At 37.5% G+C, this 26,398-nt stretch overlaps 1 protein-coding gene across 1 annotated transcript in view; it reads right to left on the bottom strand.

The window, feature by feature from the left end:
• The window catches only part of lamc3 (laminin, gamma 3), a 218,938-nt gene that overhangs the window by 114,987 nt on the left and 77,553 nt on the right, over positions 1-26,398 (bottom strand). The window contains exon 5 of the mRNA XM_036140365.1: positions 1,998-2,186. Coding sequence (XP_035996258.1) covers positions 1,998-2,186 — 189 coding nt within the window. The remainder of the gene's footprint in view (positions 1-1,997; positions 2,187-26,398) is intronic.

Raw genomic sequence — 26,398 nt, 5'->3', positions numbered from 1 at the left:
AATAAACTAGGAACCACTTCACTCGTAATGTTCAGCGACTCATTTGGATCAAGTCAGAGCGGCACATCTGATTTAAATCATTTTTTTTATGATCAAGTGATTACAGATCTGGGAAAGATTGTATGAACTGTGAGTATAATGAGCTACCACTCCCTAATTATTACTGTATGGGTTATTTTGATTATTTTGCACCTTTTGTCATCTACTTCTGTATTACACATGCTGTCTAATGTGATGGGGACAGGGGTTTCATTTCTGTGTTTTGCATTGTCTTTGTGTTTAAAAACAATAAAATGTGTTAAAAAAAGAGCTTTCACTCTTTGTTAAGGTCTGATAGCTGTATAATCAGGATCAGGAATGCAGTGTAAGTAATATTCAAAAAAATTCTGGCCTTAACTTCTATAAACATTAACAGCACTGTGCTATACTATTGGCTGACTTCAGTAAATTATTTAATTCTGGAGATTATGAACTTTTAAAAAAATTATTAAATTATTAATGTTTTTTGTAAACTGGTTTTAAAAATTATTAATCTGACAATACTTATAGTGTTACTATATAAAATAATATATTAGGACCCCTTACAATAACTAAGGCCGTCTCTCGAGGTTCTATTTTTGCCCCTATATTAATCTCTTTACAATTAATTAAGACAGGGACTAATAGCAGCCAAAATGCATTTATAGACAATTGGCTGATGGTTAATGAATAAAGCAATACACGGTCATCTTCTGCAGTATCTAAACTTGTTACATGAGATTCTATTTTAGCTAACGTTTTATTCTGTAATTTAAAACAAAAAGAATTGGGGCAGGGACAAATTTTGCAATCATTTATTAGCGACGTCCTGGTAATACTCTTAAATCAAGCTGCGGGGTTCAAGCTTTTCAGTCTCTGCAGCAATCTCTGCTGAAACTGAAAGAGGTTGTACATTCAGAGGATTTAATTTATAACTTTCACAGATTTTTGTGTTAAAAAGTCCTGGTCCGCAGTTCCCCTACCAAATGATACACAACTTGGGATGTCCCATGTTTCCCTTTTTTGAGTTCCTTCTTCAGCATGACGGCTTCCATCACCACTGGTGCCCACCAACAGGTCTTCTAGTTACCATCGTGACAGGCACCAAAAACCTTCAACCCACGGCTCCTGGAAGGTGGAGGTCCTTAACACGGTCCATTCCAGCTCAATATCCCCAACCTCCCTCAGGATATGAGAGACATTATCGTAGATAGACAGATCCTTCACATAAATACTTAGGAATTCTTGGATGCTCATGTCCATCATTTGTTCAATATCCAACGACTTAAACTGATTATAGAAAAGTGTTTTCCCTTTGCAGAGAGAGAAGCTCTTGTGCAATCCTCTTTGTGGTATTGTAGTGATATTATTCCTATGAAGGCTTATATCCCTCTATTAAAAAGGCTGGTAGAAGCATATCATTCAATGTTTTTTAACACCAGGCCCAATTCATGAATACCGTTAATTGTTATGCGGCAGACCAGCTATATCTTCCCTTTTAACAGCTCTAAATCTTTTGAATGAGCTTTGAAATATCATCAGCCCTCCAACATTTCTTATGTTTTCTTTTTCAAGAGTGCTCTTAAAACAGCTTTAAAAAATTTGTTCTTGTGACATTTAGCATTTTATTGAAAAATGAAGTGTGTTTTATTATAGAAGATCTGTTGTAAATATTCAACATTTGGGTGACGTTTATTTAGCTATGACCAATTTCATTTTTTGTTTCATCTGCTTCTTTTCTTAAACTACATCATTTTTTTTTCAAATTATTACTATATTATTATAACCATGTGACTTCAATAGCTGGCCTGTCGTATGCCTCCTTATTTGTCACAAGGGTACTCATATAAGAGTGAGCAAAAATAGCAGGTTATGATGTGTGATAGATATATATATATATATATATATATATATATATATATATATATATATATATATATATATATATATATATATATATATATATATATTCAGCTTACCGTTGACATTACAATGACAGGGTAGGCAGGAATTTTCTGGAACCTTCCTGTAGTGGTTTTCCTTGCAGCTTTCACAGTGGGGCCCATCAGTGTTGTCTCTGCAGCTCACACAACGCCCCCCACTGCCGGTGCTCCTGTACTGCTCCATGTCAAACACGCATTCATCTGATCTCCCACTGCAGTTACACTCTGCAAGTGATAAAAAAAAACCAAAAAAAAACCCGGCAGGATTAGAGAGAAGGCAGGAGGTCAAGTGAGGAAAGTCAGGAAAAGCGGGGAATGGAGTGGACAAGGAAGAAAAGGAGGTTATAAAGAAAACCATTAGAAATAGATGCAGGCGGAAAGTCACTGGCAGGGGATACAGTATGTGTGAGGGATTATGTATTCTGGGATTGGATCATCATTTAGAGGCTCGTTGCTAATCTCATTTCACACGGGCCTAATGAGAAGCCAATCGGCTGTCAGGGGGCACTTAGATAACAGTAATTCATGTTTATACAAGAGCAAATTACTCAGCTGATAACACACCATCAAAGCCCTCATAGCCCTCGTATCAAATCCCTCCTTAGTTTACCAGTTACCCTGAGGGGGGACTTAGGTGAAATTGCCCATTTTATTATGAATCCGGCTCTCTGTTGTGCTCAAAATAACCATATGATAACAGTTTCCTTTTAATGAGAAGTCTCAGCAGTATTCACCTTACATAATCGGTTTATATATAGATATAAATAAAGTTGCACTGCAGTGCTGGAGTTTAATACAGTTTATTTTAAGCACATGGAAATGCTTTTTACTAATATTAGGTGAATAAAACTAGTTTTAATACTTAAGGGTACAAACAAATGCTGTACAGTGCCTTCTAAAACTCTTCAAACATTTTGACATGTTGTCATGTTAAGACCAAGGACCTTTGATTTGATTTTATGTTATAAAGGCCACAGGCGCTTGTTAGAGAACATTAGTAAACAACCAGAACCACAAAGTTCAAGGTGTACCATAGACAGGAAAGTGATAAAGTCATGGATAGGTTTATAAAGCAGTGTTGGATAATAAAATTACATCCCAGATGTTTGGTGCACTGTCCAATCTGAAAATGGGAGGAGTATGGTAGATACTCAACTAGAGCATTGGTTTGAGAAGCAAATGACAAAATGAAGTGTTTAACCTCACTTTGTCATTAGCTTCACAAGAAAATACAGAAAAACTGTTTGTAGTTTTGTGATTATCCATGTAGGTCAAGATTAGATGTACTTTAACTTTTAAGTTGTTTAACTCTCCAAGTTGCCACAAGCCATGACACAACAAACATGTCTAAGAATGTACTGGGGTCCGATGTGCTAAATACAGGGCAATATTGAGGATAAAACATTTGGAGGCAGCAAAATTTTTGGGTTTATGATGGGATCTACCTCTCCAGCTGGAAAACAACCTTAAAGTAAAGTCTTTTTTATGTGCTAGAGTGGGCCAGGTAAAGGGCCGCTCTGAATCCAACCAAGAATCTGTGCCAAGAATAGACTTGGCTGAGTACAAATGTGCACCATACTTCTCAGATTTTAAATTCGTATACTGTGTGTAACTTTTTCATTCACACTTTACAATTACCAACGTTTTATTGTTCTTTTACTTTAAAGAGACAACTGTAGTACAGTAGGGACTGTTTGTTCAATTCCAGCTTCTTCTTGTCACATGTCCATGTGACCTTGGGCAAGGCATCTATTAACCCCAACTTGCTCAGTGATCTGCGTATCGATGTATGAATGTTTGCACATTTGTGAGTATAATTGGGTGAAAATGGCTTTAGCGTAAGGCACTTCAAATGGCTGATATGATTGGAAAAGTAGGCTACTATATACGGAGTGTTTTTTCAGTCCAATTACCATTTTAAATCTGTATAAAGGTACACTGAAATTTTTGTTAGTGATGTGAAAAATGTGTGGATACGTGATAGTGTTTAAAGTCCTAAAGGCCATCATTATGTATACCACCGGCAGATTTAGATTTAAATACACCTAGATTTAAATACATTGCCTTTCATCAAAGAATAAATAAGAAAAGAGGGATATTTAAAAACAATAAAATATTGAACAATAGCTATCTTTTAAAAAAATTATTTCTGTGCTTTAATTAATTTTTTTTTTATTGATTCGGTTCACTGAGATTCCTTACAGTATCACACTAGTTTAATATAATGTCTGCATTCTGCAGATGATGATAAATCAGGTCTATTATGTCTGCTCATGGGGCACGCAGAGCACAACGACCGTAGCTGGAGACTGTTCTGGATCAAAACTATCTGCAGAGGCAAAAACTGACAGCAGACCGCCTAACATACAGATCCATGCACATAACACAGAAACAAAACTGTTGTTATTCTAAGGCAAAACAAACAGAAAGCCAATGAGTTCTAATCTTACACCATATATGCCTGCAACAATGGCTAAAGTCAAATTATTGTACAAACATGAAGATAGACACCAATTTAAAAATTACTGAAATATATTACTCTTCTTTATCCGTACTAAAATATAACAGAAAAACAGTTAATTCCCAGACTAGACAAATCTGTCCATAAAGACAATATGAGTAAAAAGCCAGCATTGGTTTAGAGCAAACTGATCAATTACTATAGTAGTTATTGATTTAACTGAGGACCACATCGTTTGGACATTTTTTGTGCTGTTACTCAGGGGTCAGTGTTAAACTATTTATTCTGTCTATAAATTATACAACATTTGTTTTGTTTGCGGATGACACAAACATATTGCGGAGGATTTAGAAAAGGTTTTGGAGATGATTACCCACATAATGCATCAATTAGTGAGACACTTTAACAGAAACAAATTATCAATAAAAAAAATCAATAAAGCTACATTCATTTGGCTTTTCCATTTGGACAGCTTTAAATCTGAGTTGAGCTTTAAAGGAGCCAGTGTGTGAAGTGCCTCCTTTAAATTCTGTAATGAATAATGCTGGTAAACAGGGATGGGTTGTCTGAGCCAGGTATATGTACACATGTGACTAATTAGTGCAGCAGGTGGATCTGGATAAGAGTAAGGTGTAGGCTGTGAGGACACTGAGCTGATTGGATAGTGGCTGAGAGGTGAAGGCTGATCTAAGACAAGTTCAAAATAAACAAACAAAAACCTAAATCATGACAAATTCAAAGACTCCGCAACAATGCGAGTTGCTCTAAGAAGCCGAATAGGCAAAAAAGTTGAATGTGGGGGGTAAAATAATGAGGAATTCAGACCAAAGCATTGTATTTCCACTTTACATAGACCACAACTGAATGATTTTGATATGAAAAGGAGGAACTGAGTAGCATGATAGGTCCCTTTAAGGTGTCCATTTGGACCTTTGACAGAGGTGTTCTAATTCATGATCCAGATCTTGTTAGAATAAAAGTTCATGACAGACTTCAGTCTTTTTCAGTATATACAGATGCTTAAAATATCTGTCTATATACACACTGATGTGTTTCTCCAGACCCAAACTTTTTGCTGTAAAATTATTCCAACACTTAAATCATATAAATATGGCACAGATAAGCTTTATGAAAACTACAGGTCTAGGTCAATTGTGTCACTTCAAAATTTTATCAACCACATGAGATTGAAACATCTTTTGCATCTTGAAATCAAGTTAAAGAATATGATGGGGCAAAATAAACATCAAGGATTAGTGCAACGGACCCCCTAAAAAGCAAATATCAAGTGGAGAACCTCATTTTAGTTTTTCCGAGATTGTGGTTTATTTTAGGTAACATCAATTCACAAGATGGTGAAATGAAGACCTCCAGCAGATGGAATAGCACAAATCTCTATTTGGATTTCCCTAGCTAAAAGTAGATTTCCAAACACCAAATGCATTTTCTGACAAATATTGATTCCCTTTGCTATCACGTTTACAGTCCCACTGGTCGTGGTGTGACTGAATCTGACAAAAACTGTCCTCCTCCAACGCAGAAAGTTGCGGCATGAGTCAGGCTCTGATTGGCACTGGTGGGCCGCCTGTGCACAAATTCAGCTGTCTCCACTTGTCACCTCCCATCCACTCTATCTTTATCAGTGCAGCCAGTGGTGCTGCTGCCGCTGCAGGTCAGGCAGGCTGACAGCCAGGCGGCGGCACCGTCAATGGCAGCCTGAGCCACTGTCGCATTTCTGGTAGTGTTGCATGCAGAAAGTGGCATTGAGTGAGATTTTATTAAATTTAGAACATCTGCTAGCAGACATGGGTGAACTTATCATAGTCAAGGGTAATTAAGTGCTAACAGAAGCACCTTAGTTATTATCTGTACTCATTTTAGTTTTGGCTAAAACCTATTCTATGTAATAAACCAAGCTAATTTGTTTAGTTATGCATTACAAAACAAAATGGTTATGATAAATACTATGGTTAGAAAGTTCTGAATGCATTGTACAATATTTTGTTTCATGTTGTTGCACAATGCCAGTTTAGTTTTGATATGCTTAAAGTTGTTTTTAACAAATGACTCCCAGTCAATCTGCACCGTGCTCTGCTCCTTGTTTGCCTAGATTTTGTGGCATCAGCTATCTGCAGTGCACAAATGTTTGGTGAAACCTACTTTTTGGATGAAATATGTAATTTATTTGAGATACTATTAAATAAGAGGTGCTAAAGTAACACACCGTTGTTTAACAAAAAGGGATAAAAAGGGTTGGATTTTTTATACGTCACACTAGCCACATTTATTTAAGATAATAGTTTAACTGATTTCATTGTAAACTTTAAAAGAATAGTTAACATTTACAATTGCAGTTTAATGCAAAAACCTAAATAAGATGTTTAACTATGAATTTAAAAAGCTTTTGACTGGGGTTGCTCCGGACCTCATCCTGGGTCCACTTCTTTTCTCTTTATACATGCTCAATTTGGCGTCCATTTTTCACAAAGCGCAACATGGTTGATGCCCTTGGTCTGAACAAAAGATAATCTGAAGTTATTTTATTTGGATAACCTAACCTCTTTGATTAATCTTGTCACACACCTGCCTGCAACCAACATCCCTCCTGACCAGTTTGAGACGAATTGCAGCAATCAAAGCGAGATGCATTTAGTGCATCTCGCTTTGATTACTGCAATTCCTTGTATTTTGAATGACTGTAGCTCAGTGTAAAGTAAGTTAATCCCTGCAAAGAACATATTTCACTTTCAATGGCTTTCAGTTAAAGTTAAGATGGACATCAATGGTTTTTATTGTGTTTTATTCTATATTTTTCTTGTTTATATGAGCTTTCAGTCTTTAACTGTGTAAATCATGTTGGTCAATTGTAGTTGTCTTTAGATTGACCATATAAATAAACTTGAGTAGACTTGCTGTGTCTTTTTTTCCACTCTAAGTTTTTAAAATAACAATTTCACTCAGGTTACAGTGCGTATGTGTATAACAATTATTTACTTTGTTTATAATATGCTCAATTAACTGATCATTAATTAAAACCAGAACATTTATGGAGGCACTGGTACTGAAGGGAGGAGTCAATTTGTCCACAACATTCACAGTTTCTCTAAAAAGTCCCTTTGCTGTTACCACAATAGCCATTAAGCAGTACAGCTTTCCAACAAATTTTAACCTTGATAGGAACAGAATACTTGCTCAGTCACAGAGGCATTGCTGACACACAGAAAGAGAAGTGCTAAAAAGCTAATTTTTATCTAGAAAAGCCTCCTGAAAGGTGAGTGGAGGTATTTCTAATAACTCAATAATCTCGTTCAATTGATCCATTGGACAATAATTAAGTTGACAGTTAGCTATGACCTTTAAAATTGTCCTTAAACATGAAGGAATTAGATCTGTTAAGGAAGGCTGTTCATGCTGCCAAATATAACATCTGGCATTAAAGCAGAATGTCATGATTTGAGTTTTGTTTTTGTTTCGGACTGTTCTGGACTGATCATTCTCGCTCCATTCTCCACTCATCTCAGTCACCTATCAGCGACCACTCATTACCATAATCAGCTCCACCTGCTGCTGCCACTTATTATCGAGCCATTGCACCTGGGGACTCTGCCTTCATATGCCTGCCCCACTCACCACTCCCTGCCAGAACGTCTCGTCACTTTACAAAACAGATTACAGTTTTCAGTACTCATTTAATTTTCTGGATTTTCTTGGTTCAACTAATCTGACCTTAAAAGTTTTAATTGTTCTGGTTACTATATGCTGTGATAATCAAATCTTGCATTATTCTAAGGCTTTTTATATATCTTTATAGGGGTGCCTATAAATATGGAAATGTTTAAAGAGCTGCATTCAAATTCTAGTTAATTTTTGTTAAAGAATGCTCAGTAGACTTTGTTTAGGTTCTCCTGGATTACCAGAGGATCATTAACGCAGTATAGAAAATAACTCAGTTTATGTTTGAAGTTTACTGAATTATTTCCGCTGTTTTATTTTGAAGTCTTGCGTTGTGTAAAACACAAATTATATAATTTGACTGTTTGAATTTTAAACCTATAAAACAAAGTCTATCAGTTTTAAATTGATATGAATTATTATGTAGCCTTTGAGTTGTGCATCGTCAAGGGGATGGTTTGGGTACATTTGTTTAACAGTGGCTCTCCGCCACCACTGTCAAAAACTTTACATTTATAATATGTTCTAGAGAAACGCCTGCAGGTTTCATGAGACTTGAAGCAATATAGAGTTGCTCCAAATACACATGGTGGCACTTTGTGTTGGCTTTACTCCTAATCTGTTTCCTGTCTGTGGGATAAAGATTACTACAAGCTGTAAACTAGGTTGAGACAAACCACTTCATGCTGTTTTTCCCAACATCCTTAACCCAAAGACCCCCCCTCACAGCTTTCTGCAATGTGCTTGGCCATCTTGACCACATTTAAAGCACCGCACACCCACAGCCACCTCTTCAGCGTGCTGTTTTCCTCAATCCGAGCGTGCAGACCGCACAACCTTTGCGTCACTGACACCCAGGAGACTCCGCGCACATTAAAATGCACATTCGGTTTTACGTTTCAACATGTTCCCATGATGAAGCCACCTCCTCCGACAATACAGTTCTGGCTGAAGATCAGAGAGGATACTTAGAGCAATAAACGCAGGAAAGAAAATTAAGCTGTAACAGCGCAGGCATAAATTCTGTGTTTTTGAATACGTGAACCAAGGTGGGATGTGGGTATTTGCATAACTAAATGCTATGTGGCAAATGTTACAATAAACAGTAAAAGTTTCCTCATATTTGAAGGCATGAAATTTGGCAAGGGTTTTATCTTGAAACTATAAACAAGCAGTGGGAGGAATTCACTGTAAGCGATGTATAGAAAACTCGCCAAATATGTAAATAATGCTGTTAAAATTCTAAACCTGTATCCACATATAGAATAAAAGTGAACAGAAAGGTCCTTTGTTGTTACACACTTGGGGAAAATCAGACGTACCAGCAGCAAAGAGTTGATTTACAACATAGGATAAGAACGATGTACAGTTTAAAAAAAAAAAAATAGCAAAACGTATGTATATTTTTGAATAAAAACTCAAAAATGACCCTCACAAGAATGACAAAAACTGCAATGAAAGCACAAACGTAAACAGTGAGCTTGTTGGGAGCAGTGATGTTTATAGAGTCTAACAGCTGCTGGGAGGAAGCATCAACAATAATGATCATTTGTGCATTTTGGATGCAACAGTCTGTATGTCTGAATATTATAATTTATAAATTGTTGCCTCAATACCTCTTTTTAGGCACAATGAAATTCAGCTAAGTACTCAGAGACATTTTTTGTCATGCAGGAAGCCGGATTGTTTCTGAATTATTCCGACGCAACTTTCCAACCACATAATACATTTGAATTTATTTACATACTACATGGTGAACATGAACTTCAATCGTTTGCTGCATGTTTGTGGCCATAACATTAATAAAAAGAAAGCCAGCGATTAACAGAGAATATAACTATGTGAAAATGTGTATGCTTAGAAAAAAAGCCACATGTATATTAAATACATTGCAAACACTATCACTTTTATATCAATAAAACACATTTGCAATTGAAGAAAGCTCTCTGGCTTACGCACTGCATGACGTCTCAGTTTAGTACACATAATGTATATCTCTGAATCTGCAGATGGATCTCAGTAACTTATTATTGACATGTCATCAAAACAGTTATTTTCCAGGATTCGGTTGAAAAAGGGAAACTCTTGTACAGATTCATTACACATTTATACATACATGGCAAACATCTATTTCTGTAAATTTTGAAGATCCTACAGAAAAAGTTAAGTTTTTCAGAAAGTACTTCTGACATTGGATGTGGTTCAGAAGTGGGTTAACACAAAGAATGGGACAGCTGTAGCCAATGTCCTGAACAAATATGTGTGTGGTGGCTTTTTGAAGTACCGACTCCAGCTGCAGTCCACGCCTCAGGAATCTCCCCCAAACTCTTGAATAGGCTTTGCTTCACAATCCTTTCAAAGCTGCAGTTATCCCATCAGCTTGTGCACCTGTTTCAACCACACTTTTTTTCATTTACTCAACTTTCCATTTCTATGCTTGAACTGAGCCCTGTGCGAACAGCCCCCTTTAATACTCTGCTTTTGGAGGGTGTCAATAGCTATTTCCCCATGACCGTGCAGGACAGAACATAAAATTATTGGATTACAAATACTTGTATTGGTCTAACGTAACACTTGTGTAATAGTCAGGAAAACACTGATTGGGCTTTTCATTACCTGTCAGCTATAATTTAGTATGAGTGATTTTGGTTGACAAGATGGAGCAAAGTGGGGACAATAAATAAAAGAAAAACTTACAAGGACTGGTGAGAAACATGAAGGAGGCATCAAAAGGGGTAAAGAAGAAAACTAAGGCCAAAGTGAACGCTTCACAGTCATGTTTAGCTAGTCTAACATGGGCACCAACAACACCGGTCTTAGTGCTGACCTCTTAAGGTTGATTGGTGGCTATTGCAGTTAAATCTTTCTACTTGATCACACAGTACATGCTTTCGTCATTATAGTGCTATGTTCGGGTATAAAATCAGCTCAGTCAGACACATGCCCCTTGAAACGAGTCTGACTCAGGAGTTAGAGTCATGAGAACATTAATTAATAGTGTTTACCGTTACTTCTTTGAACGTTTGCCTCATGTTAGCAATGCTGCTGCTAACATCACTTTACCACTCAGAAGCTGCAGCCATTCTGTCCTGCACCGCCTTGGCATCACTGGATTCAGTCATAGCTGAGTCAGCGCCAGTGGCTCGAGCTGATAACGCTCAGCCCCGCTGGGCTCCACAAAGCCTCCCTCGACCTCCAGTGTTAAGGAGGGTGAAAAATGCCTCAAATTATCAGTCTGTGGCGAAACTACCAGTGTCACCCTGTTCACTCCATGTTTCCACTTGTCCCTCATCCTGACCACAGCCCTGCTTGATCCCCAACGCTCAGGGTCTCTTGGCACTGCCAACTTTGGCGGCATTTTTCAAAATTTGTCTGGGGATGGGGTTAAGTTTTCACATCGGATCGAGTTACACTTTAAAAACAACTTTTAGAGCAAGATTTGTTAACAACACCTAACAAAATACCAACAGTGTTGAAGAACACTGAGTCTGAAATGGTGATTATGGATGCAATGGAAAATGATCAGCTCTGAGGGCAGTTGTAAGCAGCAGATTTGTTTCTGCAGCGTTGACATTTCAAATTTGAGAGGTCGAAAGCAAAACTTAACAGCAGAATTGTGGAAACAAAAATAACGGGTGCTGAATGGACATGGCAGGAATAGGTTTTTAGTAACATGCTAAGTCATTGAAATCTGCATCTATGTTAGGACCCTGAGTAAATGGACTGAATTCATATGAGTACAGCCTGGATGAACAAAAGGAAATAACATAACATACTGTCTATTAGCTATGTATTTGGCTTAACTTACATTGGAAGTTGGTAGTTTGACTGGAAGCTTGTACTTGAAGAAAACTCAGGTTTCTGGATAAGCACCATTGTGTGTTGTGAAAAATGTAGCCCTCATATTATTAAAACTGGATTTATGATTTTTTTTTTTCTAAATATAGGAAAAGCCCAATGTGACATGGAGTTCAAAGCAGAACATATGGCGGGATGTAAGGTCAGCAATTTGGCAGACCAAAGTGTAATCTTTAGCCACATTATTGTGTGTCTAAATGAGCCTTCTGTGAGCAGTTCTATTCTAATTGCATGCATTTTCTGCAGGAAACCCCAATGTTCTCCCTGAGAGTAAAATGACTCTGTTGCCTTCACAAAAACTGAGCCAGTGACACTAATGTTCCTTGGGAGATTTGTACAGCAGCAGTTCAAACCCCATCTGGATATCTTCTGTAAGTTTTATTTTCTTACATATCACACTTATCTAGCTGTCCTTATTACCTTCATAATACTGCTTGGGGATCTGTTTCAAACAGATTAGTAGGGACACACCGCAAGAGAAACAATCTACCGCTGTGGTTTTTCTCATCAATATCTTCTTTCAGCCAATGATAACAAGCAGCAGTAAAATGCAAAGTCATCAGAATCAAAGTCAAATATTGTTCCGGATTTGATTTAAAAACAAGTTTGACCAGCATAGGTAGGAGAGCCTTTTCAAAAGCAAAAGTTTTTGGTTTGATTTTTTCCTGTATGTCTGTGGGTGATGATGATTTCAAGCCAATGAATTACACTCTTGTGCGTCACTCCATACATTCCTACCTATAGGGCAGCCACTGAAATTTCACTAAAATGTTTTCAATCCCAAATGCCTGGGAATGAGATGGTGATTGAGGTTTTGATAGATTTTGTGTTTGGAGAACTGCAAATAATCATCGGTGAATTAAAGTAGACATTAGAGCTGGACAATATAGACAAAAAACATATTGATAAAATAGAAATCTTATTGATCGATATTGATAATTATCACAAAAATCAAAATATATACTTTAAGTGCAGCCCTGGTCATAATATGCTGTTGCTTAATTATGTATTTTAAGATACAGAACTTGATGACGGACGTTCCTGGGTCTGCTTTTGTGAATGGTTGGGAGGATGTAATGAGGATGTAATCTACATGATAAGCTAGAATAAAAAGGTAAATATACTTGTTCTTCTATTGAACTTTTAATTTATCCTATTTTTTGCATCACTTGTCTATCTATATGTTGTTAATTAATTATCATCTCACCCTAGTGGAAATCATGTGTCATTGATAGTATTTTTTCAGAAATTTTGACTAACTAAATTGCGACCAGCCACAGCAAAAACTATGAGCAAGTCGGCAGAGCACAATCTGAGCAAAACGTAAAAAACCCTTAAATTAGTGAGAAAAGTGATTTTTGTGTTATTGCAAAATATTCTAGTTGAAGTTATGAAGGAACCCCTCAATGCTTTAAATTACCATTTCAAAGGTTTCAAAATGGTAAACTTTGTGTTTAAAAACTGGATGTTTTCAGCTTAAAATCCCCCCACAAGCTGTATTTACATGTCGGGTTGTGGAAAGCCACGGCTCATTTGTATGTCGCCTTTGTGTGGCTGCGCTCACACTTTTGTTAACGCGTGTCGGCCAATAGGCTCCCTGCTTCAAGAGAGCAGATGCCTACTTATGCAACTACTTAAATCTGTTTGATAGAGAAACTGAGTTTATTGTTGGCTGTGAAAAAATATCCATATGCTGAAAGATGATTGAAAATGCAAGAAACTGAGTGACTAATCCTTCCGTGTAACTAAATTGTTGTGTGGAGGGGTTAGTTCAGGCAGCCACAGTGTTAACTTTAGCAGTCCTATGTTAAAGATCATTGTCACTGGATGAAGCACACATGGGGTTGTGAATATATAATTTTACCAGTAATATTTTCTTTGGAAGGACACATTTAATGAGCCCCCCCCTTGTGTGTGCCATATTTATTCCATAGGCAATGCAGTCACTGATGTTTATAAGTAAGAACATGTTTTGTGGGTAGAATGTAGTAATAGATGAAAACATAAAACGTCTAAAGCGAGTTGTAGCAGACATTCTCCACGGATTTACCTACAATTGAGTCCTGAACTAAATATGCCATCATGCTAAATGTAGGCACTGGCAGCATGTTTCATTTCTCATTAGTGGTAAGCTAATGACTAATATCAATTATCAACTCATTAAAGGCTCTATTCTGCATCATCAATCAGCATGATGTAGGAGAGTATAAAAGGCTGCCACCTCATTTTATTTGCAAGAGAACTAATGCAAACAACAATGTCATTTTTTCTGTCCTATAGATTAATATTTTCATAGTACAATTGCAGAACAGTGATGGTGTGGAATCCCTGCAGGCAAAATAATTTCTCACTTTTACATTTAATTTGCCGGATGAATGAGATGTCGGATTGGTCAAGAAACCCAGAGCCTTTGAGGAGTCATGTTGCACAAGCTATATCTATTTATGAGACTGTTCTACACAAATGAGACCTCGATCTGACCCACAATTCACAGGCATTTACAATAACAATTTATTTGATTTGATTTATTTATTTAACTGTTTGAAGCGAGGGGAGTTTTGTTCCATCGTTTCCACATTTATATTTTCAACACTTTTGTCAGTAACCTTGCATTCTTAATTGCATGGTTAACATTGACATGAAGTAACATATCTGAGATTTTCCATACAGTTACTAAAGCTTGATCAAATTTCTGAATTAAAGAGGTGGTGCAGAGGCAGAAAAACGCCACCCACGTACGGAAGGCCTTAGTCCTCGACTCGGGTGTCACGGTTTTGAGTACTGACCCAGAGAGGCCTTTGCAACATGTCATTCTGGTCTCTTTTCATCCATTTCCTAACTGGCAACTGGCAAACAAAGGCCACTAGAGCCACACAATTTAAAAAACAACTACAATTGTTTGATGAAGATGTTTATTAGCTTTCTTTGCATTTGTATTAGTACTGATTACTGGGGATGTCTGAATCCTATTCCAAAAATATAGTGAATTATTATGTAGCTTTATAAATAAAGTGAAAATTGACTATTTTTGTGTAAATGTATATATATTGTCCCAGCTGCAAATTTGATGAACATGGGTATGTCCTGCTCTCATACGTTCATCCATGAAAATTTAACAAACGGTACAGGCAATGAATGCTTTTGGTAGCTTGAACCAGACCTTACAGTTCATGAAACAAATCCAGAGTTGACTGTCTGAATAAAGGTTTCTACACACATTAATTGTAAATTGACGTTTCATTCCTCTAGTTTCAGAGTCCGTTTAAAGTTAAAGAAAAAAATAATCTTTCTCCTGCATTCAAAAACTTGAAAAGGAAAACTGATTAAAACTTCAAAGGAGCAATAGGTGATTTTTCACCACTAGGGGGAGCTTGAGCACTGTCTGTAGACCAAAACAAGATGTGAATCACGCCTCTCTATCTCGCTCCAGCACTCTGCACCACTGTTCCCTCAAAGCTGCGCACATGTGCAATCGTGCACTGCATCTGTATTCAGCCCACAAAGCAACTCTATGCAGTGCAGGAAATAAAATCTAAGCTGGACTGTAAACAAAATAATAATAAACCAAGTAATTTTTGTACCATTTCGCAATTCTGGTGAGAAGGTGTTCCAAGGTCTCACTCTGTGTGCGGCAGTTGCTGATCTTAGCGCACCACTGATTGATGGGTGGGGAAGACACCTTCATAGTTGGGCAGGTTGCGGTGTGCATCTTTGTTAAGCCTGCTGCATGTCAGCTGTTTGTGTGACTGTGTTTTTGGGATCTCTGCTTATGTGAGATCATAAGTGCCAATTTTCAACCAATTTGGCTGGTTTACACCTGCTGTTTGTTTCTGGAGCGCTGTTGCTCCGCTGGCATTATCAGTTGCAGATGAAATCCTTTGCAGTGCACGGCTTGTGCATTCACTCCATGATGGTGGCGAGCTACATTGTAGCCACAGCTGCCCTGGAGTAGACTGAAGCGAGCCTGCACAGTACTACATGTGTGTGCTAAATCTCACTGCACAAAATGCAAATAATTTAATTGCAATAAAATTTGAAATCTGAAAGATATACGTATCTCAGCAAAAGAACGTTTTGATCCTCTGAATCTCTCTGCCATTTTGTGCCTGGCCGTGGCATTTTATGGGCAGGGAGGGGCTAACCCCTGCGTGGCAGCTGTTCACATGCACGTATGTGCACGCGTGTGCATGTAAGTTCGTGCACGGCTGGCCCGACTATTTAAACAGGAGACTGGAGAACAACACAGAGAGATGGCGTGTGACGTTTAACCATAATCCATCTAAAAAGACATCTTTAGTTCTTAACAAAACACATTTTAGTTCTTTCTATCTAAGTTTATGCTGTTTTTTTTTTTAAAAATTGCTAAATATATTATCAGTGAAATAAGGTGGTAAATTATCTATTAGAAAGCTTGTTATAAGATGGCTTATATTATTACATTTATCATTAGTTGTGTAACAAAAATTGACAAGAGGCTGCCACATTGCACTTCATTTGCTTAATCTCTTTTATGGTGCTGGGGATTGCTCTCAAATGACCAATTTCAAGAAAAAAAGCTAATTCCAGCAAATGCTTCTCACCATTGCATTGACTGATTTATTAAAACAGACAGCATTTTTAGTCCTGAAGAGAAAGCTTCTCAGGACTGAAAACATCATCCTTTTTTGTAAATCAAATTAGGGGTGAGAGGTGTGTGTGCGGGAATTGGCTTTTTTTTCTCTCTCCCATTAAATTGTGTAACTTATATTGCAAACCTTTATCACTCTGTGATCAATCCTAAAGTGATTTAATCTAGGAGTTTTAGAGCACAAACTGTTGACAGCTGAGGGAGAAATCAAGACGTATCACTGCAATGCTAAAAAATCCTTCATGGGAAAACAAGTGTGAACAACCCTTTTTTAACACTTCTTTATGATGATAAATGCATGGCGAATCACGTGTTTATAAACAAACACCATAAATTAAGCACTTAATGTTTGCTGAGATTTTATACAGTTATGCATAACAATAAATTGTGAACACTGGGGTAAATAAAATCCTTTAGTGTTTTTAAGATTCTGCTTAAGACTACTTCAATTTCAGTACTTTTGTGATTTCCAGCATATGCACCACTTAAACATATTCTTTTCATAGGAGAAAATTTTCCTCAACTGTTACAGGAAACTGATAGAAGAACAGCCCAAGGGCTTTAGCATTTAGCATTTCCCAAGGATGCTAAATCTTTCTCCACTCGTTTGGTGTCCTACAAGCAGAAGGATAGCTCTTAATTAAACACTTTTATTTTTTAAAACATTGTGTTGTCCTTATTTTTCCCCCTAGACTGTTTTCATAAATTACAAACCAAAGATAATTTTTTTTAAATACCTTTTGCATTTCTAAATCCTTTTTCGGTTTATGTTAGAGTTATATACAAAAATATTAGCTCCTAATTTGTTTGTACTTTTAGACTTGCTAGTTGCTAGTTAATGCTAGTTAAAAGACTGAAATAATCAGTTTTTATTTATTTATGTTAAAACAATGAGACACTTGGTCAAAATTCAGGTAGAACACTCATTTAAAGCAGATAGGAATTTTCTTTTTGAATGAGGTTCTTAGTAGCCATTGTCCTATTTGCAGTGGATGACCCATTTAAAAAAAAAAAAAACTCAGTTTAGATACCTGAATTGAAAGAAGCTCAAACTGGACATTTGAGCTAACAGTCTGTTTCCAAAAACCTCTGTAATGTAAAACTCTAATCTAAAAAAATCATAGGCCTCATTTATCTGATACCTATAGCGTTCCCTATTAAGCATAAAACAGGCAGCAGCCCAGAGTAGAGAGAAATTAACATATTGCATTCACTTGAACTGCTTTAATATTTTAGGTTTTCACATGGCATCGCTTTATTTAGATACTCGGACTTGATTTAACAATCCATGTTTAACTTGAATCATTGTTACAATGAACATTTACTCCAGACAGTACATAGTCATCACGTGCAAATGGGTGGTGTAAACGTTTAATATAAATAAAAAAATATATAAACTGCTTTAAAATACACAATATTTGATATTTGAGGTGTTTTAAGAAGGCAGTTATCTGCTTTGAGAAGTGGCTTCACTCTGACTAGCTGTTAGCACAGCTATGGTCAGAGCATCAGCGCTTTATCTAAATGGAGTCAGAGCCGAGCTGCATCCACTGCTGTTAAGATATTGAAAACAGCAAAGAGGAACAACAATTAAAAAACAAAAATAAAAAAAAATCCTAACTTCAAATATATATTTTCTGGTATGGTAATACAACTCTTCTATTGAGCTGTATTGGTGATAGTACAATAGTTAGAATTATACCCTTTTATGCAACAAAAGGTTAGAAGTCATAGGATAAAACCTTTTTTGTCATGGACAGACAATTTCAGGTTGGATTCAGGATTAAACAAGTCCAATTTATATAAAGAAGAACCAAAAATATTTTGAAACTCGCATCCACTTACCTATTATATATCACAGTTAAATTACACTAATGAGCTATAGGCGATAAATGCTAAAATTATGAATTTTTCTGTTGTCGTTCAAGGATGTGATTCCCTTTTCTCAAAACTAATGCATATGTCATCTTCAAAGAAGGGATGATGGAATTTAAAGTGTGTCTCCACAGAAAAAGCCTCAGGCTGAACCTATTATAACATCAGGCAAACAATGAATTTTCCAGGGACCCTCTGCAAACTGACAGGCTATAAATGATTTAATTCTCAGGGGGGAGAATCTTGATGAGAATGGTATTCCATTATATGCCACCACATCTGTACACAGAGTCAACTCTTACTTCTCACATATTTGCCTACACATATTTAGTGTTGCAAATTATAAAGCTATAGAGTTTCGTAAACATCTGCAGACTTATTTCATAAAAATAAAAACAGCTTGTATTAAGTTTTCCATCATCTGCTTCTCATACAATGAAAAAGTTAAAACTCTACAGATACTTTAAACTACTCTAAAGGACATGCATCTTGATGCATATCTAAATCTGAGGGCCAGACACATTTCTCTTTTTGTCGTCAACTCAACCCTAATGGGCACGTTTATGTAGATGAGTTCTAACTAATTCAACGCACTTAAAAAAAACCTCAAATAATATGCAAACGCATATTGCAAAGACAAAGATAAAACACTCTGCATGAACGTATTTCAAATGAGCTTTTAAATAAAGATAACCTTACATTTCAATTCTTAAAGTCCTAGCTGTGCGGAGTTTCACAAGAAATCTTACAAATATGTAAAGATTTCTATCGTTAAAGATGAAAAAAATCATAACTATGATGAATATGACAATTCATAAAGGTTGTTCACCAACAACATGTTAGTTTCTGCTAAATTTTTGAGATTATGTATTTATCTCAGCTATGGTCTGGTTGAAAACCTGCATGGCCTTCCGGCCCTTAAAATCTAACCCTGCCATAAACATTTCCATAACATCATCTCCTTTCTGGCAGGTCTCTTTGTCTTCATGATGCAATTTGTTCACTAATATTCTCTTACAAACCTCTGAGGCCTGCACAGAACAACTTTGTTTCTACAGAGATTAAAACATGCCCAGATGGACTTTATTAAAGAAACTACAAGCAGCTGGTTCCACTGAATTCTGCTCAAAGGTATCAGAATAAATGCAGCATAATAAAAATTCATGTATCATTTACTTTCCACTTCATAATTATGCACTACTTTGTGGTCTATCACATAAAAGCCAAATTAGATAGGTTGATGTTTGTGTTTGAAAAGTGACAAGATGAGTAAAACCTCAAGGATTATGAATACTTTATGATCAATGTTAAACAGACGGTTACTTTCAGTTTGTGTGGCTAAGCACATGTGCTCAAAAATGGGAAAACTTCTTATTTAATGTACTACAAGTGCACTAGGCAGTGTTCAAGTTGAAGGCTTTTTATCACTGACAAGAGCTGGGGTGATGACAGGAAAAAAAAGGAGGGTTGAGAGGACAAACTGGAGCATGCTGCCTGAAAATGTACTGTGCACTCATGCTGTAGATTTATTAACAGAGTATTTCAGAACTAGAATCCAACCTCCAAGTTTCCCTTGCTTCTGTTTTAAGTCATAATTCTTGTTAATGGCATATTGGAACTTGGCAATTGCATAGCCAAAAAGTCTCCCTTTCCTTTGATGTTTGACCACCACAATTAAGAAACCGATGTGGTTCAAATGATGTACTTTTATCTACTTTATTAATAGCTATCATATTCTGGCTTTTCATTTAATTTTGTTAGACTAAACCTAAATTAAAAGCTGAAAAAAATGTTTATATAGACTACATTTAGGTGAATACCTTACCTAACAATTTGCCCGTATTTGTTTAACAGACAGCTATAAGTGTTATGCTTAATATTTGTCCCAGGGGAAAACACAGTGAGCTGCTGTTGTCACTTTGCTATTAAAAGGGTGTAGGTTTAAACCTGTCAGCTGGCTCAGGTCCTTTGCTTTGGTCTCCTCTGAATACCCAAATATATGCAGGTTACGGTAACTGATGTGAACAGGAGAAAAAGTGGTTGTCTGTCTCTGGATGTCAGCTTTTGACTGGTTGTCAGAATACACTGTGCCCACTTTCAGCTAGAATAATGTTCAAGCACTTTCAGAGAGATGGCTGGGGAAAGCCAGCGAGTGATGGATGGATGAAAAATTCCAGTTTGAACGGAGGCACGACTGGAAACACGTTTAGCGGAATAGTGATGCCTGTCTTGTAGAATGATGTTATGACATAGAAACAGAGGAAAAAGTGTCCTAGTTGTTTTTTTGTTTTTTTTTTAAATCCCAGTGAGGTTTGCAAATGCTGACTTGTTTTTCCTTACCAAGCTGGTCACTTAAACAATCTGTGTGATACATTTGTTGGAGGGGGGGGGGGGGGGGGGGTTGTCTTTGCGTTTAAACCCATCACTAAGGGCGCAGTGTGCCGCCACACTGAGTGTCACACAGAGTGGCAACACGCTGGGAGCAATCCGTGGTCGAGGGTCTTGCTCAGGGACTCAGGGTGACACACTGAGTGAGTTTCGAACTGGCAACCTTTTTCTGCTCCCTGACCACAGGACCACCACTCCCACACACATTACAGGAATCGGCTTTCCAAAGCACTGACCTCAACACTATTGAACGTTTGTCAATTAAATCCAGCTCAAGAAACCAAACTGTTTAAATTGACTCCATCAATTCTACTAAGAAGAGAAAAGCTTCCCACAATGATATGTGTGGTCATGGTACACATTTCTAAGGAATATTTATACCAATATCTATGAGGACTATGCATATACCTTGGCCATATACATGTGACAATACGTTCAATGCACTCTATACATTCAAACTTGTTTTTGCAATCCAGTCAACTCTGTAGTTTATTGTATGATCATTTCACCTTGAAAAACTAAACAAGTCAAATGCATTTGTAAAGTCCCCAAATTATAATGACATAATGCTCAAGATAAATATATAAATTTTGCACTGCAACTTCATATTTGACAACTTTATATTTCATGTCAAACTTCTCCATCAGAGCTGTAGAAATAATATGCAAATTACAATATTATTATTATTTAGAATGATTAATACATTAGCTATTTGTTTGCATACATTCAACATCTTCCTTGCTCTTTTCTCGTGTAAATGGGTCTAAACCACCACGTTCCTCAGTAATTCTTCTGCACTAACATGGAATTATGCAGAATATCATGCTTTGTTTGAAACAACGAAATCTTTCTGCTGCTTTGCTACATAACTGACATTTTTACGCCGTTTACTTGGGTTGCCATTTACATTTCTTCGTGTATTTTGGTGCTTCAAAGTAGTTTAATGCAGATTTGTTGATCACAATCATGAGCTGAAAGTAAAGAGTTTTGCCAAAGTAGTGTGCTCAAACTACAAAGAATATATTATGTTGACTGTTCTTTTGAGGCGATATTAGTCACAATGAGCTCTCAGCTGCGCAATTACATAGAGCAATCAGCGTTATGCTTTCATATTCTCTCTCTCTCTCGCTTGTATCCGACTTGTTCTTAATATATGGCATTGATTAAGTTGGGTGCAGCAGTATATTTAGGACGCCATCTGCTTGGAACTAAGAGTTAGAGTAATTAAAACATGCTTACTGCTTAATAGAATTCTAAAAAAAATACTGAGAGAGAAAAAAACAATTTGGGAGGCACTCTTCTTTATGATTTTCATTCCTCAGCCAATTACATTTCATCCTTGGCAGCACTCAGTAAAAGCTCATGGTTGGTTGAGCCAAACTGGATAATTCTCTAATTTATGTATATAGAAACCCAGATGAGAGCATTTCAGCAAACACATACAGCACAAACAATGTTTAAGGAATCTAATTGCAATATTTACAGTGACTTGCAAAAGTATTGATTCTTCTTGAACTTTTTCCTCATTTTGTCACATTACAACCACACATTTCATTGAGTTTTGATTGGAAATTAATGTAGCAGACCAACATAAGAAGTTCATAAATGTGCAGTTGAATGAAAAGGATGCATTCTTTTTAAAACATCTTACAAATAAAAATTTAAGGAAATATTTGGTGGTGTTTCATAGAACCACCATTTGCTTTGATTTTAGCAGAAAGACTTTTGCAAGTGTTTTGTCCTTGTCGATGTGGCATTAGACAACCCCAGGTTGCCTACTGGGCTATCTGTGTAGGAATGTGTGCGTGTATAAAATGGCAGCTGGCATAAAAGCGCTAAGGGTGTTTAGTGGGACTAGAAAAGCACAAGAAAACCATAAAAATGTTCAGCCTATTTAATATTTGTGAAGTCTTCAAGTCCTCCCCATAGCATGGTGCAGCCACAGACCCGGCGGCATGGGCGGGCATTGGGGGGCCGTGCCCGCCCTGTGAGACAGCTGTGCCCGCCCTGGACTGGAAGCTGTCTTTTTTTTTTTTTTTTTTTTTTTTACCTCGGAGTGGCCATCGTCCTTTTAGTACTATCTTTGATGTGCCAATCATACAATTTAACCAATCAAATCAACGACTGACTGCAGCATGCTAGCCAATCACAGCTGGAGTGGGGCGGGACACCGAGTCATAGCCTTCAGTGGCCGCCGGCCGCCGCCGCAGTTCGCTTGTGGTAGAGGTGGGCGATACCGGGAATTTTTAATCGATCCGATACCAAGTAAATACAAGGGGCAGTATCGCCGATATCGATCCGATACCGATACTTTTAACATTTGATTTTTATTTTATTACTACAATTAAATAATAATAATAATAATGTTATGTTCAGTGTTTTTTTCCTAATCCACCTCTTATATCTTTCAATCCTCATGTGATTTTGTCTGTATTGTGTGCACCTGCTTGTTGCTTTAATCCTATAATTTTCCCCGTTGTGGGATAAATAAAGGATTAGCTAATGTTATCTTATCTTAAATAACACTTTTTAATAGGATATATGTACTGGGTTCTTTCAAGGTCTTAATTACATTTTCTGTGTGGGCTCCAGTAACATATGATAGATAATATCTACTTTGAAAATTAACATGAACTGCTGACTCTGATCTACCTGGATGTCCTCCGGAGGACTGAAACGCCTCAGTCAGTGACGTCAGTCTGTGGGTCTGGTCTGTCGGAGAAGTTTCCTCTGTCGCTTTCACTCTTTCCTCTGTTTGTTGTGTTTCCACTAAATTTAACCAACTTTTTACTAAACATATTTCTCTCTTCAAGTTTTTGCGCTCTGGCGGTCTCTCTCTCTCTCTCTCTCTCCTCTCTACTCTCTCTCTCTCTCTCTCTCTCTCTCTCTCTCTCTCTCTCTCTCTCTCTCTCTCTCTCTCTCTCTCTCTCTCTCTCTCTCTCTCTCTCTCTCTCTCTCTCTCTCTCTCTCTCTCTCTCTCTCTCTCTCTCTCCGTGTCTGAACAGGAGCAGCGCGCCGCGCGCGGCGGTTGTTTGTGTATGTTGAGTTGAGAGAGCACAGTGGGCGGGACAGGCTGAGCCTGCGTGCTGATTGGCTGGCGCCGCTGAGCCATGTATGAGAGGGGAGTGTAAGATATTGGAGACAATAATAAAGACAGCAACGCCACTTTGAAGCCGAGGTCCGATTCAAGATGGTGGCCGGACCAATCGCTGTGTGATATAGCTGAGACGCAGATTTCAATCTTCACTCCTCCTTGCTAACATTATGCTCTCTTTTTGAGCCAGGAATGTTTATAACTCCTAACTTCTATTTTCTGCTCTACTCAACCTGATCAAGAGTGTCATTTTTGCTAAGACTGCGTTCAAGCACGTCGTCGAGCTAGCAGCTAACAAGCTAACTTCTGAATTCAACGGTTATCTTCCAGAACCTATCGATACTGCGATGCAACGGTTGGAGCACGGCTTTAAAAGGAAAGAGAAGGGGAAAACTAAAACTACAACTATAGTCTTGCACAAAGACACGATGTCATCGGCTGCAACCAGTGGTCCCAAGATTTGCTCTCCATCGGATCCAGCTGCAGGTGTCACTGCCTCCGATCACAACTATATAGGTTCCCTGGACAGACAGAGCCCTGATCTATCTCCTCTACCGGATTCTGACCCAGATACCCCTGCTAAACCAGAGGAAAAGAAGCTAAAAGGTGACTTGTCTCTCTGTCAACTGCAAGACAACATTGTTAAGATAATCAATGATCGCTCTGATAAGCTAGAAAATATGGTCACCCTTAACACCATTAGCATCGATGCTTTGAAGAAGTCAATTGACTTCATATTTACGGAAGTCGAAACGTTGAAGTCTGACATGAAAACTATGAGCTCCATATCCAAGAACACTGTACAGAAACTATCTGAAGTAGAAATGAGAATAAATGAAACGGAGCGATATCAGCGTAGATGGAATTTAAGGCTACACGGAATCCCAGAGGATAAACATGAGGACATCAGAGCCAAAGTTAGCGACATCTGCTGTGCCGTTGTTGGAGAGAACCAGGTAAAGATAAAAGAACATGTTGATATCGCTCATCGTCTGGGTCGTTTCAACGATCAGCAGAGGGCGCCGAGAACCACTATGATCCGATTCACCAACAGAACATCCCGCGACCTGGTGTGGAAAATGGCTAAAACCAGCAGCTATCTGAAGGAAAACAGGCTGAGATTTACGGAGGATCTCACCACAGCTGACAAAGCTCTGCGTGAAAATCTGTGGCCATTAATTGAGGCAGCCAGGAAGGAAGGAAAAAAGGCCCACTTTGCTGGAGTCCGAGTGATCATTGAAGGAAAAGAAGTCAAGTCACCGCTACCCTCAACTGGACAGAAATTCAGTCCTGTCCTAATGGACACTACAAGCCCTTCATAAGTAAGATCTCAGGTTCTGCTCAGATGGTCACCTACAGAACCTACACATTAATATTTGGCTTCCTTTCTATTTTCTAATCCTTGGAAGCAGTTTATCTATTCATTTGCATCATCTTAATTCACTCCACGGTTTAAGAATTGGCTATATGTTTGTTATTGAATTCTGGTTGACTGTGCTCTGCTGAATGTGTTTAAGTGTTGGGTGCCTCAGCGTTTCAGCACCATTAAATCAATTTGAGTTTGTCCTTTCTAGTTATTAATGCAGCCATAGTGTTCCAAACTGCAGGCTTCTCCTAGATGTTTTGACATGCTGAGTCACTTCAGCTCCAATCAGTTCATGGTTTAAATCCCACCATTCGGGATCTGAAGATTGTTTTCTGTGTTCACTCCTATATTGTCCCTTTCAATCTTCTCATTAAATGCCAGGGGTTTAAGAGAAAATGTTAAAAGAAAAGCTTTATTTTTATTTGCAAAACAACAAAAGTCAGATTTTAGTTTTTTTCAAGAATCACATAGTGTAAGAAATGATGCATCCTTTTGGAAAACTCAATGGGGAAATGATTTATGGTTTTCTCATGGCTCAGAAAGGTCAGCAGGGGTCACTATTTTAAAAAACAAATTTAATGGTTCTGTTCTACACTCAGAAAGTGATCCTAATGGCCACTATATAATATTAATCCTGAATGTCAACAACAACATTATCCTTCTTGCCAATATATATGGATATAATTCAAAACCTGAAAATGATTTCTTACTTGATGGATTAGAATCTAGTTTTCTACACTGGTTATCAAAATACCCAAATGCTCTGATTTTAATGGGAGGGGATTTCAACATTGCTTTGAATAGCTCCTTAGACCGATGGCCTCCGAATGTTAATAATACTTCTTCTGTTAACTTGTCCTCCTTTATAAAAAAATTTAATCTCATAGATATATGGAGAGTCAAAAATCCAAGTTCTAGAGATTATACCTGGTCTAATAAGAATTGCACGTTAATGTCTCGCATAGATTACTGGTTAGTTTCTGATTACTTGGATAAGAATAACGTTAATCCTAGAATATTAATAACACCTTTAACCGATCATAAAGCAATATCATTGATTGCCTCACTCAGTCCTCACATTTCTCCCACATTCAAA

The sequence above is a fragment of the Fundulus heteroclitus genome, chromosome 8 (assembly GCF_011125445.2).
Source record: "Fundulus heteroclitus isolate FHET01 chromosome 8, MU-UCD_Fhet_4.1, whole genome shotgun sequence".
NCBI lineage: Eukaryota > Metazoa > Chordata > Actinopteri > Cyprinodontiformes > Fundulidae > Fundulus > Fundulus heteroclitus.
This window is presented reverse-complemented; position numbering and strand designations above follow the sequence as displayed.